We start from the raw sequence: 15190 nt of genomic DNA, 5'->3' as shown, positions 1-15190 counted from the left end.
GTACACTAGTTTGTAAAGAACACATGGGAGAAATAAAATACAATATGGAGATCAAATTTTTATTTCTGACTTATCTTTGGGGTATATTTGATTCTATGATGGACATTGAGAGGATATTTGGGAATTTGAAAATTTAATGTTTGGAGTTCAAGAAAATACTATTCAAAGCAAGTGCATATGTTAAGAAATGAATGCATTCAAACAGCTATCACACAAGAGACATCAGTAAGAAAATGTGTCTGGAAATTATTGGAAAATGACATGTAAAACAAGTATGCAGGGATGTGGTCAGTTGTGAGACAATTATGTTGATATTGCATGGTTTAAAATGTCCAATCTAAGCAGACATAATGGCTAACACCAGTAATCTCAGGCAGAGAATTGTAATTTAAACTGAAGAGCAGAAAGTTATCCAGAGCTCATCTCAACAAATAAGTGATATTTGGTGAATACCTCTATGTCAAGCCATAAAGAAAAAATACAAGATCTCCTGGGGGAGGAAGGGAAGAAAATAATAAAACAAACAAGTGCTGAGAGTCATGGGTCAAGAGGTCTGTCCTATGAAGTGATGCCTGCTTATCAAGTGCATCATCCCAACCACCAATACCGGGTACCAGTGGCTCCTTGCATCACAGGAGGCCAAGATCTGAGGATTGTGGCTTAAAACCAGACCAAACAAGAAGACTATCTTCAATTAAACAGCAATACACTGGAAGTGGTTTAACTTACCTGCCCTCGCTGGGTTCAAATGGCATTCCTTAAGATTGCAATCTCCCTGGGCTGGGAATGAGGCTTAATGGTACGAGCTAGATTCCTCAGTACCATGAAAGCAGGGGGAAAAAAGCCAGAAATGCTCTGCACCTCAAGTGGTAGCGTGCTAGCCTTGAGCAAAAAGAAGCTCAGGGACAGTGCTCATACCTGAGTTCAAGCCCCAGGACTGGCTAATAATAATAATAATAGAAGAAGAAAAAATGGAATCTCCTGAACTGCTAGGATTGTACACTGTAGCCACAGCACTAGTCTAGACCTCAACATTTCCACCAATAGGTGAAGAGTTTGTAGAATGAAACTCAAACTGCTTATAATTTTCTTCCATTTTATGAATGACAAAATTTCAAGGGAAATATAAATAGGCTAAAGAAAACTCAGACTCTGCTTAAGCATTCATCCTGTCTTAAGAAGAACACTTTATATCACAAAAACATTAGCAGTGAAGACCTGTGCAGGTGGCTCACATCTATAATCTAGCAACTTGCTAAGATGAGTTCTGAGGATCACAGTTCTATGTCAGCCCAGGCAGTAAAGTCATTCAGACTCTTACCTCCTATTAACCACCAAAAAACTGGAAATACAGCTGTGGCTCCAGAAGAGAGTGCTAGTCTTACCAAAAAAAAAAAAAAAAAGGCTTGGGTATGGTTCTCCAGCCCTGTGTTCAAGCCCCAGGACCCACACAAAAGAAAAACTAGCAGTCAGTTTTGATTGAGAAAAAAAGAAACTGGGGAGCTAAGAATGTCTTCATTTGTACAGCATTTAGCATGCTCAAGAACTTGGTGTCAATCCCTACCACCTCAAGAAAAGAAAACACAGGAACAAAAAACTGAATAAAATTTTGGAGCAATGACAATAGGAAATAAAAGTAAGAAATGACTGTGTAGGAGGTGATCACCAAGAGGAGAGGAAAAATGGAGATTCTGAGGGGTAAATTACATATAAACATAAGGTCAGCATGGTGAATCCCATCAAATATTTTTTTAAAGATGGGAAAAAGAGGGAATAGGAATGTGACACAGAAGTTGTATTAGTTAAAAATGTACTGTGTACACATACCCTTTCACATAATTAACAAATGCTAAATCAAATGGACAGCACATTGTATTATATGTTATGATATATTATAAATTTATATAAAACATTATATATTATATGTTATGATATAAAACATGTATTATTGTGCTATAAAATAATGCAATATGTGTATGTATACTATATGCATAGTATATGTTATAATACTCATTTTAATACATAATACTATATATTATATATTTAACTTTTTGAATATGATATGCATACTTGAATTTTGGAATATCATGGATACTTGAATTTTTTATTCTACCTTGAAGTGACAACTATGAATTGTAAAACTATGAATCATAAATTCTACTGTAATTGATACTATGTGTAGATAGAAAATTTAAATTCATATGATGTAATTTTCATCATCTTCTTCCTCTGTTAATTAATACTCTACCCAAATATTTGAATTTTCAGTGCAGACTGAGTAGAAGTCAGGAGTGGATGATGAGAAATCACACCGTCACAACGTTCCTCCTCCAGGGCCTGACTGATGACCCACAACTGAAGGCTGTGCTCCTCATCTTTCTGTGTCTCACCTACATGCTGAGTGTAACCGGAAACCTCACAATCATCTCTCTCACCACCATGGATCCACAACTGAAAACTGCCATGTACTATTTCCTACAAAATTTCTCCTTCTTAGAAATTGCATTCACATCTGCCTGCATTCCCAAATACTTGTACAGCCTATCAACAGGAGACAATACAATCACATATAACAGTTGCATCACTGAAGTTTTTTTTACTGATCTTTTTGCTGTAACTGAATTCTTTCTCCTGGCCACCATGTCCTATGACCGCTATGTGGCCATCTGCAAACCCCTGCATTATGTGACCATCATGAACAGCAGGGTCTGTAGGAGACTCGTCCTTTGTTGCTGGGCAGGTGGTTTGTTGATTGTATTTCCACCACTTACCCTGGTCCTAAAATTGGAATTTTGTGACTCTGTTATTGACCACTTTTTCTGTGATGCATACCCCCTCCTGAAGATCTCATGCTCAGAAACATGGCTCATAGAGCAGATGGTCATCGTTTGTGCTGTCTTAACCTTTGTCATGACCCTATTGTGTGTAGTTCTATCTTACATATACATCATTAAGACCATTCTACAATTCCCTTCTGCCAAACAAAGGAAAAAGGCCTTTTCCACCTGCTCTTCCCACATGATCGTGATTTCCATCACCTATGGCAGCTGCATCTTCATCTATGTGAAGCCTTCAGCCAAGGATTCGATGGCTGTCAACAAGGGTGTGGTCATCCTTACCACCTCCATCGCTCCTATGCTGAACCCCTTCATTTACACCTTAAGAAACAAGCAGGTGAAACAGGCCTTCAATAACACAGTGAAAAGAATTTCACTGCTGTTAAGAAAGTAAGGAAATTCACCAATATAAAAAAAGTTTGGTAAGTTTTGATAAGAAAAGATCATGGTTTCTGTGCATGTATAATTTGACCTCATCCTTTCCTAATAATTTTAAATGACTCAGGAAAAAAACTCACAATATACATAAACCAGGAAACAACAGAGTAACCTAGCATATCAATAATCCTTGACACAACCACAGATAAAGTGAAACAAAACCAATAAATTCATCATGTATTTTGATTAAGGTAATTATGCTTACTGGAGAATATTCTTACTACCAGACCACACTTCAGGCACTGAGGATAGAAGAGAAAGCCCATCACTCCATCTCTCACATATTTTACATTTTATTGTAAAGGTAATGTAGAGTGGATTACAATTACATAAGTCAGTTGAGTACATTTCTTTTTGAACAGTGTCACCCCCTCCCACACACAGTTTTTCCCCTTCTGAATACCTCCCCCAAGATGAATACTTCACTTCCAATATAGTATCTAGTGGGTTTCACCCTGAATTGGTTCAACCTTTGTCACACCATTTCTGTGCTTCCTCTTCCCCTCCCCAAATCTGATAAACACATATACAAGACAATGGGTACAGAAATCAGAAACAGTGACAAAAGGGAACAAACCAAAACAAAAAGCAAAGGAAAAGGAAAAAAATAATGACAATATAAAACTTCTTGCTTCCATGTCTTGGAGTTTATTTTGATAAGAGTTCATTTATAAGATCATATAGACATAGCTATTGAACCCTAGTATTTCTCTCCTAGGAATATCCTCCTTGTCTCACATATATTAGTTATTGCAAATAAGGGAAACCATGGGACCTATGTTTCTTTGGGCCTGGCTTACTTCACTTAATATAATTTTTTCCAAGTCTTTCCATTTCCTAACAGTCAGATAAGTTGATGTTAGGCGAAATGAACCCCAAGAAAAGGATTCAAATGTTTTTTCTTTCTTGTGATTGTTTCTAACATATTTATCAGATGATTTCTTTGTTGCTTTGTATGTCCCTCCCCCACGGTATAACCCCTGTTTTCACTGTATTTAATGTTGGTATAATTTGTGGAGGGGAAAAGAAAAAAACTTATTGTTTAAATAGGGATACAGGTGGACCCATTGCAACAATGAGATGTACAATACGTTATGTCAAAAAACGAACTTTACAACTTAGGGGGAGGTGTTGGGGGGAGAGGGAAGGGGAAACAAAAGAGGAGGCAACAATGCTTGTTAAGAAATGTACTCATTACCTTGCCCATATAATTGCAACCCCTCTGTACAGTACTTTCACAATAAAAAAAGAGAATATCCTCCTTTGTTCAAACTGTGTTAATGTTTAGACTGATGTTTAATCATGTCCAAGTGTCATTGTTTGCCTTTTACTATCCATTGGGTTTACTCATTGATTTATAGGCACACTCTAATTATTACAAATAAGGAAAACCATGCAGCCTATGTTTCTTTAGATTACTTTCCAAGTCTTTCCATTTCCTTAAAAATTGGGCATTGTCATTATTTCTGATGAAAGTATAAAATTCTATTGTGTATATATACAAAATTTTTGTGATCCATTCATCTGCTGAGGGATGTCTGGGTTGATTCCATATCTTGGCTATGATAAACAATGCTGCAGTGAACATGGTTGTGCTGATGGCTTTAGTGTAGCCTGGTTTTTGGTCAATTGGATAAATGCCCAGTAGTGGGATTTCTGGGTCATAAGGAAACTCTCTTTTGAGAAACCTCTATACTGCTTTCCAGAATGATTGAACAAGTTTACATTCCCATTTGGCCACATCCCTGCCAGCACTTGTTATTGGTAGTTTTCTTGATAATGGCCATTGTAGCTGGAGTGAGGTGGACTCTCAATGTTATTTTGATTTGCATTTCTTTTGTGGCTGGAGATGTTTGAACATCTCTTCATGTGTTTATTGGCCATTATTATTTCTTCTTCAGAGAAGTCTCTTTTTACATCTGTAGCCCATTATTAATTGGGTTGCTTTTTCTTTGAGGACTTTTTTTGGGAGGTTTAACTTTTTAAGACCTGAGTATATTTGAAATATGAGGCCCTTGTCTGATGTTTTGCTACTAAAGACATTCTGGGGCTGGGAAGGTGGCTCAGTGGTACAGCACTTGCCTTGCATGCATGAAGCCCTGGGTTCGATTCCTCAGCACCATATAAGCAGGAAAAAAAATGGAAGTGGTGCTATGGCTCAAGTGGTAGCACACTAGCCTTGAGCTGAAGAGCTGAGGGACAGCGCCTAGGCCCAGAGTTCAGGCCCCATGACCAGACCCCCCCAAAAAAAGAAAGACATTCTGCCATTCTTCAGCTTTCTATTTATCTTGCTAGCTATGTCCTTTGCCATGCAGAAACTCCTCAGTTTGATGCAATCCCATTTATCCAGTCTTTCTTTGATTTGTTGTGATTCTCTATCTTTACTTAGGAAGTTTAGAACTGTGCCAAGGAACCTTAGTGTTTCCTCTCTCTTCTGGTAATATTGTCAGGGTCTCTGATCTTACATTGAGGTCTTTGATTTGTTTAGAATTGATTCTGGTGCAAGGTTATATATGGATCTAACTTCAGTTTTCTGCACTTGCATAGCCAATTGTGTCAGCAACATTTGTTGAAGAGGCTGTCTTTCTTCCATCCTGTGTTTTTTGAGTCCTATAATAACTATTAGGTGGTTACAGGTTTATAGGTCCTTTTCTGGGTCTGCTGTTTTATTCCATTGGTCCTCAGGTCTATTCTTGTGTCAGTACCAAGCTGCTTATTACTACAGCTTTACAATAGTGTTTGAAGCTTTGTATTGTTATTCTTCCTGGTAAGGATTGTTTTTGCTATTCAGGGTCTCCTATTATTCCATATGAATTTTGGGGTTGCCTCTTCTGTATCATTGATGAATGTTGTTGGGATTTTGATGAGTATTGCATTGAATTTGTAGATAACTTGGGTAATATTGACCTTTTAATGATGTTAACCCTTCCAATCGAGGAGCATGGGAGGTTTTTCTACTTCCTTAAATCTGCTTCAATTTTTACTTTAAGGTTGTTAAAGTTTTCATTATAGACTTCCTTCAATCTTTGGTTACACTAATCCTAGGTATTTTTTGAGGCTAGAAAAATGGAATTGCTCTCCTGATTTCAGTCTTGCTCTTCTCATTGTTGTCATGCAGAAAAGCTACTGGGTCTATGGGTTGATTTTTTTACCCTGCCATATTGCCAAAGTTTCAGATCAGCTCAACTAATCTGCATCCCTCACATTTCAGTGAGATTCCATCTCACCCCACTTAGATTCGCCAGCATCACAAAATCAAACAACAATAAATGTTATCAGGGATGTGGGGGGAACCCAATTGCACTTTTGGTGGGAATGTAAACTAATACAACCACCCTGGACGGCAAGCTGGATGTTCCTCAAAACATAAAGGAAGAGCTTCTTTTGACCAGCTTTACCACTCCTGGGCATCTACCCAGAACATACAAGCCTGGATAACATAAAGACACTTGCACATCCATGTTCATTGCTGCATTATTCACAATATTCAAGTTGTAGAAACAGCCCAGATGCCCTACAATAGATGAATGGTTCCAAATATATGATGCTTATACAAAATGGAATTTTACACAACCTTAGAAAGAATGAAACTTGTCATTTGCAGGGGAATGGATAGTCCTAGAACAAGACAGGTAAGCCAAGCAAAAACAGATAAATAGTGCATATTCTTCATATGCAAACAGTAGATGTAAAACATAACAGGACATCATAAATTATGCAGTACTCTAGGCATTCATGCACAGTGAGACCAAAAGCAGAAACTCTTAAGAGAGAAACACAAACCATACAAAATAATATTTATCAAAATGAGCAGAGGGGTAATGAGGTTGCTTTTCCTTTTTTGATTTTTGTGTTTTCTTTTTCATCTTGTTGGTTCATTTATATGACTTTGGGATGTTGAGGAGAGGCACATAAATGGAAGCACAAAGGGCAAAAAGTGCAACAGTGGTACCCAGTAGATAGTATGTTGAAAATGAACTACACAACTTGCGGATGGGGATGAGAGAGAAAAACTGGAAGAGAGGGAGGGAAAGGGTACCATTATCCAAAAAGAAATGCTCTCTTTACTGACCTATATAATTCTAATCCCTCTGTACATCACCTTTATAAAACAATTAAATAATTCTTAAATGTATTATTGTAAACTGGGTAGAGGCTAAGGCAAAAGATTCTCAGTTTCAAGTGCCCTTGAGCTTTGAGACCCTGTCTCAATAATATGTATATTATTAACACATTGTACATCTTAAGAATACACAATAAAATATTTATTTTTGAACATTTTTATTGTAAAAATACTGTACAGAGGGGTTACAGTTACATGAGCAAAGTAATGAGTACATTTCCTATCAAGCATTGTTGCCTCCTCCTTTGTTTTTCCCCTACCATCCCTTCCCTCCCACCTCCACAACTCCCCCCACCCCCCGCCAAAGTTGTAAAGATTTTACAATAAAATATTTAAATAACATAAACTTTCATTTATATGTTACTTGTAGGCCACAAAGTTGAAGTATGAATTATAATTGTTCAATTACATGATTTTACTAGCATTCACAAAATTGTGTGTATCACCATAATGTAACTTTAGACTATTTTATCACCCCTAAAAGGAATCTTGTACACATTAGCAATTACTCATCATTTATCTCTTTCCAAATTTCTTCACAACCAGAGGCAAACACTAATATTCTTTCTGCTGTTGTTTCTCAAAGATACAGAGTTTCAGTTGGACAAGAGAAATAAATTTTGAACAGTAAGTTGAGTGTACTCGGAAACAATGTCTTGCACATTCAAAATGGCTAAGACAGTAAATTCAAATCTATAATCCAAAAGAAAAAAAGAAAAAATAATCTAGTTAATTTAAGCATTCTATCAAAATTTATATTGTAGAAAGAACTACACACAATTAGGGGTTGTTGAGCAAAAATGAAATGTCAATAAGAATATATATATATTAAATGAATTTCAAAGTTTATATTACTTGAAGGATAAATTTATTTAACGCATGATATTTTCATACAGTAGCATCCACTGAAATTCTGTTCCAGGATAAATTATATGTCAAAATTTGAAATCCAAAAGGGTGAATTTCAAATCATATGGACTTCTAAGAGTCTTAGGGATTCTTGGGTATTAACCTTTAAATATCAAAAATGTGAATGCATGAACAATGTGTTTCAGCCCTTAGAGATGTTTAGTGTCTAAACTTAGGAATGTATACTGGAATCAATTATTAATTTTGACTGAAAAGGTTATATATTTGACCTGATGAAGAGAACATAATGAAAGTAGAACCAAATGATAGTTTTGAAATATTAACATGGAATTTATCCACTGTCAAACAAATTGACAAGTAGGAAAGGAAACCTAGATAAATAAGCTGTCTTGTAAGACAGCTTTATTTCATTAGGGTCTTAATGTTTCCTAACAATGTGTTTGCAGTGCTCCTAGTGCTTTCTCCTGTCTCTATAGGCTGAATTCCCACAGGTACTAAGGCAGATTGAGTTTTTCCCCAAGTTCATTAAGTGGTTTTTCGATGTGAGTTACCATGGAATCCTATGCTTATCAACTTGCTTACATACTTGAGAAATAATATAAATATGGAAATTAAAATTAGAGAATCTTCCCAGTTATCAAAAGAACTCACAATGCCACTATTCCAAAGGTACCCTGAGCTCTGTGGACCTACTTTTCAATGACAGAAAGGAAACCAAAGCAATTTCCTCGCCTAATGGAGGATGACTCTACATGGGTTGAGAGAAACTTGGCGCAATCAACTACAGAGAGAAATCTCAAGCAAAGGGTATATTTCTAGGCTACTGGAAATCATACCATACTAGGCTTCAACTTAATATTCATTTAAAGTTTTTTTCTCTAAGAATAATTATAAACCACTAATAAAAGATACAAATAACTGCCAGAAGTGTAAGTATAATAAATTCTGTCATTTGTTACATTCTTAGACCTGAATAAATAAGTATTGAACGAATAGATCTTTCTGGATTATGACAATTCAGAAAAGGAATTCCTAAAATGATGTTAATTCAAACATTTTGTTAGACTGTTTTTATGTTGGCTAGTACATCACCATTGATACAACTATATTAAGCAAACAAAAGGAGTAAGAAGTTGTTCAAAAGTAACATAATTTGAGTGCAGTGAAACTTCAGGAAATTAAAATTTAAAAACCAATGGCCAAGTATGTGTATTTCCGGTGGAATTAGAAACTGACGCATGAGAATGGAAAGCAGAAGCACAGAGCATGGGAGGAAATGTTTCTGAAGCTACATAAATGACATAAAGCGCTTATTTCTGTACCTAGCAGAAACTACTGGTTACCTAAGTACACTATATTAGTTTGTAAAGAACACATGGGAAAAACAGAATATATTGTAAGGAGCAACAGCTTCTGATTTATGCTTAGGGTACATTTGGTTATATTATTGACATTTCAAGGGCATTTTGGAATTTGGAAAACGTATTTGTAGTTCAAGAAAACACTACTCAAAGCAAGTGCATGTGTTAAGTAATAAATGAATTCAAACAGTTATCAATACAAGAGACATCCACAAGAAAATGTGTCTGAATATTACAAATTGGAAAGACGAAAATAAAACACATATGAAACAATATTATATCAATATTGAGTTTTATATGTCCATTTTAAACAGACATGATAGCTCACTCCTGTAATCCCAGGTGTTCTGAAGGCAGAAATCAACAGCTGAAGGGCAGAAACATAGCTAGAGACCTTCTCAACAACTATAGAGACCTTCTCAACAACTAATGGTGAATGCCTTTATTTCAAGCTATGTAGGAAAGATAGCACCCAGGAGAAAATACAAGACCTCCTGGGAAAGGAAGAAGAAAAAATTAACACAAAATAGTGCTGAGAGTCATGGGTCAAGTGGTGTTTCAATTGAGGTGGTACCTGCTTACCAAGTACAACCTCTCAAACACCAATATTGAGCACCAGTGACTCCCACCAGCAATCCTAGCTACTCAGGAGGCCACAATCTGAGGATCTTGGTTCAAAGCCAGACAAAACAGGAATTCCTTGACTCTTAAATCCAATGAGCCACAAAAATGCTAGAAGAGGAGTTTTGATTTCAGCCAAAGCTCCTCTTCCAGCTTTCTGCTGGTTAATTGAAAATAAGAGTTTCACACACCTCTTGAATTTCTAGGATTGTAGGCATTCGCTACCAACACTAGTCTAGACCTCAACTTCTTAACAACTAAATACATAATTTGTAGAATGAAACTCAAACTATTTGTAATATACTTGCATTTTCTGAATAATGAAATTTCAAGGAAAATACAAATAGGCTAAAGAAATTTCAAGATTCAGCTTAAGCATATTTAGCAAACTTCCTATCACAAAAACATTAGTAGTCAAGTCAGGCACGAATGGTTCACACCTATAATCTAGCAATTCTAGAAGCTGAGTTCTGAAGATTATAGTTAAAAGCCAGCCCAGCCAGGAAAGTCACTGGAAATAGAGCTGTGGCTCAAGTAGAAAGAATTAACCTAATGCATAAAACCTCAGAGACAGTGCTATGGCCCTGAGTTCAAGTCCCAGGACCCACACAAAAGAAAAATCTAGTGGTCAGTTTTGTTTGGGAAAAACAAATTGAGGAGCTAAATATGTCTTCAATGGTACAGCATGCACAAGAACTTGGCATGAATCCCTACCACCACAAGAAAAGAAAACTGAATTATATTTTTGAGCAACAGCAATGGGAAATAAATGTAAGAGGTGACTAGGTAGGAGATGATCACCAGGAGGAGAGGAAAAATAGGGATTCTGAGGACTGAGGGGGGAATACATATGAAAATAATGTCAGCATGATGAATCCCATCAAATACTTAGAAAAAAGATGAGAAAGCAAGGCAAGAAATAGGAATAAAGGGAGGAGGGGACCTTGTTAAAAATGCATTGTGTGCAGTTACATCCTCATATTATTAACATAGGTTAATTCATTAACACAGTTAAATGTATTTTCAATATAAAATAGATGACTACTATATATTATTTATAAATATAGAATTACATATTACACATTAAGTATATAACATATATTGCATATATAATATAATGTACTTATGCTATCATACACATATTATTGTGTTATAAAATAAAAATATAATGCATATGCAGAATAATATATGTTATGATATAGTATTCACTATAACATAATATATATTCTTATGTTTCAATTGTGGAATAGCACATTAATGTTTGAATTTTTAAGTCTACCTTGAAATGACTACTATTAATTATAAAACTTAAACTTCTACTGAAATTGATAATACATGGAAATATGATATTTTAATGCATGTGATGTTATTTTCACAGTTTTCTTGCTCTGTTAATTACCACTGCACCCAAACACCTGATTTTCAGTGCAGACTGAGTAGAAGTCAGGAGTGGATGATGAGAAATCACACCGTCACAACGTTCCTCCTCCAGGGCCTGACTGATGACCCACAACTGAAGGCTGTGCTCCTCATCTTTCTGTGTCTCACCTACATGCTGAGTGTCACCGGAAACCTCACCATCATCTCCCTCACTATAGTGGATCCACAACTGAAAACTGCCATGTACTATTTCCTACAAAATTTCTCCTTCTTAGAAATTGCATTCACATCTGCTTGTATGCCCAGATACCTGTACAGCCTATCAACAGGGGACAAGACAATTACATACAACAGTTGCATCACTGAAATTTTTTTTACTGATCTTTTTGCTGTAACTGAATTCTTTCTGCTGGCCATCATGTCCTATGACCGCTATGTGGCCATCTGCAAACCACTGCATTATGTGACCATCATGAACAGCAGGGTCTGTAGGAGACTCGTCCTTTGTTGCTGGGTGGCTGGTTTGTTGATTGTATTCCCACCACTTACGTTGGTCCTAAATCTGGAATTCTGTGACTCTAATGTCATTGACCATTTTGGCTGTGATGCATACCCCCTCCTGAAGATCTCATGCTCAGAAACATGGCTCATAGAGCAGATGCTTATAGTCTGTGCTGTGTTAACTTTTGTCATGACCCTGTTATGTGTAGTTCTATCTTACATATACATCATTAAGACCATTCTACAATTCCCTTCTGCCAAGCAAAAGAAAAAAGCCTTTTCCACCTGTTCTTCCCACATGATCGTGATTTCCATCACCTATGGCAGCTGCATCTTCATCTATGTGAAGCCTTCATCCAAGGATTCGATGGCTGTCAACAAGGGTGTGACCATCCTCACCACCTCTATAGCTCCTATGCTTAACCCCTTCATTTACACCTTAAGAAACAAGCAGGTGAAACAAGCCTTCAGTAACACAGTCAAAAGAATTTCACTGTTCTTAAGACAGTAAGGAAATTCACCAATATAAAAAAAAGTTTTCACAGACAAGAGTCTCATTTCTAAAATATTCTTAGAACTCAAAAAACTAAATCCCCCAATAACAAACCCTCAAAGAAACAACTGCCCAATAAATAAGTGAACTAAAGACTTAAAGAGAAAATTCTCTGAAGAGGAAATAGCAATGGCCAATAGACACACGAAGAAATGCTCAACCTCTCTAGCCATAAAAGAAATGCAAATCAAAACAACATTGAGATTCCACCTCATCCCAGTTAGAATGGCTATAATCAAGAAATCTAACAACAGATGTTGGAGGGGATGTGGCCAAAAAGGAACCCTACTGCATTGTTGGTGAGAGTGTAAACTTGTTCATCCACTTTGGAAAGCAGTATGGAGGTTCCTCAAAAGACTCCACATAGAGCTCCCCTATGACCCAGCAATCCCACTTTTGGGCATTTGCCCAAACAATCACAAACAAGGCCATACTAAAGCTACCAACACAACTATGTTTATCACAGCATTATTTTCCATAGCTAAGATATGGAACCAACCCAGATGCCCCTCAGTAGATGAATGGATCAAGAAAATGTGGTATATATACACAATGGAATTCTATGCTTCCATCAGAAAAAATGACATCACACCATTTGTTAGGAAATGGAAAGACTTGGAAGAAATTATATTAAGTGAAGTAAGCCAGGCCCAAAGAAACATAGACCCATGGTTTCCCTCATTTGCAATAACTATGTGTAGGGCAGGCAGAAAAGGCCAAAAGCTATGTACATATGACCATATAAGATGATGTTAAGTGAAATGAACCCCAGGATAAGGACACAAATACCTTTTTTCTTTTATTTTTTTATTGTAAAAATACTGTACAGAGGGGTTACAATTACATGGGCAAGATATTGTAGCCTCCTCAAGCATTGTAGCCTCCTCCTTTGTTTCCCTTTCCCATCCCTTCCCATCTTCCCCCCACCCCCACACACAATCCTCCTCCCCCTTCCACCAAAGTTGTGAAGTTCGTTTTCGACATAACGACTTGCATCTCATTGTTGCAATGGGTCTACCTGTATCCCTATCTAAACGATTTGTTTTTTCCCTTCCCCTCCACAAATTATACCTCTTTTTTCTTTCTTACTATTGTTACGAATGTATTTATAATGCACTATATGATTTTGTTGTTGCTTTGTATGTTCCTCCGTCATGGTATAATGCCTATTTTCACTGTATTTGATGTTGCCCCTATTTTCACTGTATTTGATGTTGGCATCTTATATATACACTTCTCTAATTCAGGGAGGGGAAGGGGAAAAAACAAAATCTTTAAATAAGGATACAGGTTGACCCATTGTAGCAATGAGATGTACGGACACTATGTTGAAAACACTTTACAACTTTGGGGGTGGAGGGCAATAGTTGTGGAAGTGGGAGGGAAGGGATGGTAGGGGAAAAACAAAGGAGGAGGCAACAATGCCTAATAGGAAATGTACTCATTACCTTGTTCATGTAACTGTAACCCCTCTGTCCAGCATTTTTAGAATAAAAAATGTACAAAAATGTATAAAAAGCAAAAAATTCATCATGTATTTTGATTTGATTAATTGTGCTTATTGGAGAATATAGTTAATACCTGACCCCACTTCAGGAGATGAGGATAGAATAGAAAGCCCAGAAAACTCTGATCCTTCTTCCATTCCTCATATGAGATTCCAATTCTCCCCAGTTAGAGTGGCCAATATCATAAATTTGAACAACAACCAAGGTTGGCAAGGATGTAAGAAAAGGAACCATGTTGCACTCTTAGTAGGAATATAGTCTAGTAAACCCCTCTGGATGGCAGTCTGGAAACTTCTTTCAACCAGGCTTCCCCCCAGCACATCACAAGCCTGGATATTGTAAAAACACTTGCACATCCATGTTCACTTTGCACTATTCACAATAGCCAAGTTTTGGAAACAGCCCAGATGTCTACAATAGGTAGATGATTCTAAAAATGTGGGACCTATACACAAAGGAATTTAACACAACCTTTAGAAAGAGTAAAATTATGTTATTTGCAGGGAAACGGATGGACCTAGAACAAGTCACGCGGTGCATGTTTCTTTTGTATATATATTTTTATTGTAAATATACTATACAGAGGGGTTACCGTTACATGTAAGGTAATGAGTACATTTCTTATCAAGCATTGTTACCTCCTCTTTTGTTTTCCCCCTACCATCCCTTCCTCCCCAACTCTTCCCTACCCCCACCCCTGAAGTTGTAAAGCTCATCTTCAGCATAGTGTCTTGTACATCTCATTGTTACAATGAGTCCATCTGTATCCTTATTTCAGCATATTGAATAACTCATTTCTTATAACAATATTGTGAAGGAGGTCTATTATTAATCCATTATACAGTTGGAGAAATTGAAGTACGGAGTATTTAAGGAACATCTTCAGGGTTACACAGTTTTTAAGTTGGGTTTGAATCCAGATTGTTGGAGCCGCTCCTTTCATCAGGTGTTGGTACCAGCCAATATTAATGAGGAAAACAGAAATAAAAGCATTTCAT

General features: G+C 36.7%; 2 protein-coding genes across 2 annotated transcripts; both read left to right on the top strand.

Moving 5' to 3' along the window:
- The first annotated feature begins 2298 nt into the window (after positions 1 to 2298).
- LOC122124231 (olfactory receptor 6C2-like) lies at positions 2299 to 3231 on the top strand. The gene has a single exon (XM_042698960.1). It carries the CDS (start codon positions 2299 to 2301, stop codon positions 3229 to 3231), a length of 933 nt encoding a protein of 310 aa, XP_042554894.1.
- An 8475-nt stretch (positions 3232 to 11706) lies between these two features.
- LOC122124226 (olfactory receptor 6C2-like) lies at positions 11707 to 12642 on the top strand. The gene has a single exon (XM_042698948.1). The coding sequence runs from the start codon at positions 11707 to 11709 to the stop codon at positions 12640 to 12642; it is 936 nt and encodes a 311-aa protein (XP_042554882.1).
- The last annotated feature ends 2548 nt before the right edge of the window (positions 12643 to 15190 follow it).

This window comes from Dipodomys spectabilis, unplaced genomic scaffold (assembly GCF_019054845.1).
Source record: "Dipodomys spectabilis isolate Male_0828 unplaced genomic scaffold, ASM1905484v1 ptg000234l, whole genome shotgun sequence".
Classification (NCBI taxonomy): Eukaryota; Metazoa; Chordata; class Mammalia; order Rodentia; family Heteromyidae; genus Dipodomys; species Dipodomys spectabilis.
This window is presented reverse-complemented; position numbering and strand designations above follow the sequence as displayed.

Coding starts and splice junctions, on each gene's coding strand:
- LOC122124226 (XM_042698948.1), top strand. CDS start 11,707: ATGAGAAATCACACCGTCACAACGTTCCTCCTCCAGGGCCTGACTGAT.
- LOC122124231 (XM_042698960.1), top strand. CDS start 2,299: ATGAGAAATCACACCGTCACAACGTTCCTCCTCCAGGGCCTGACTGAT.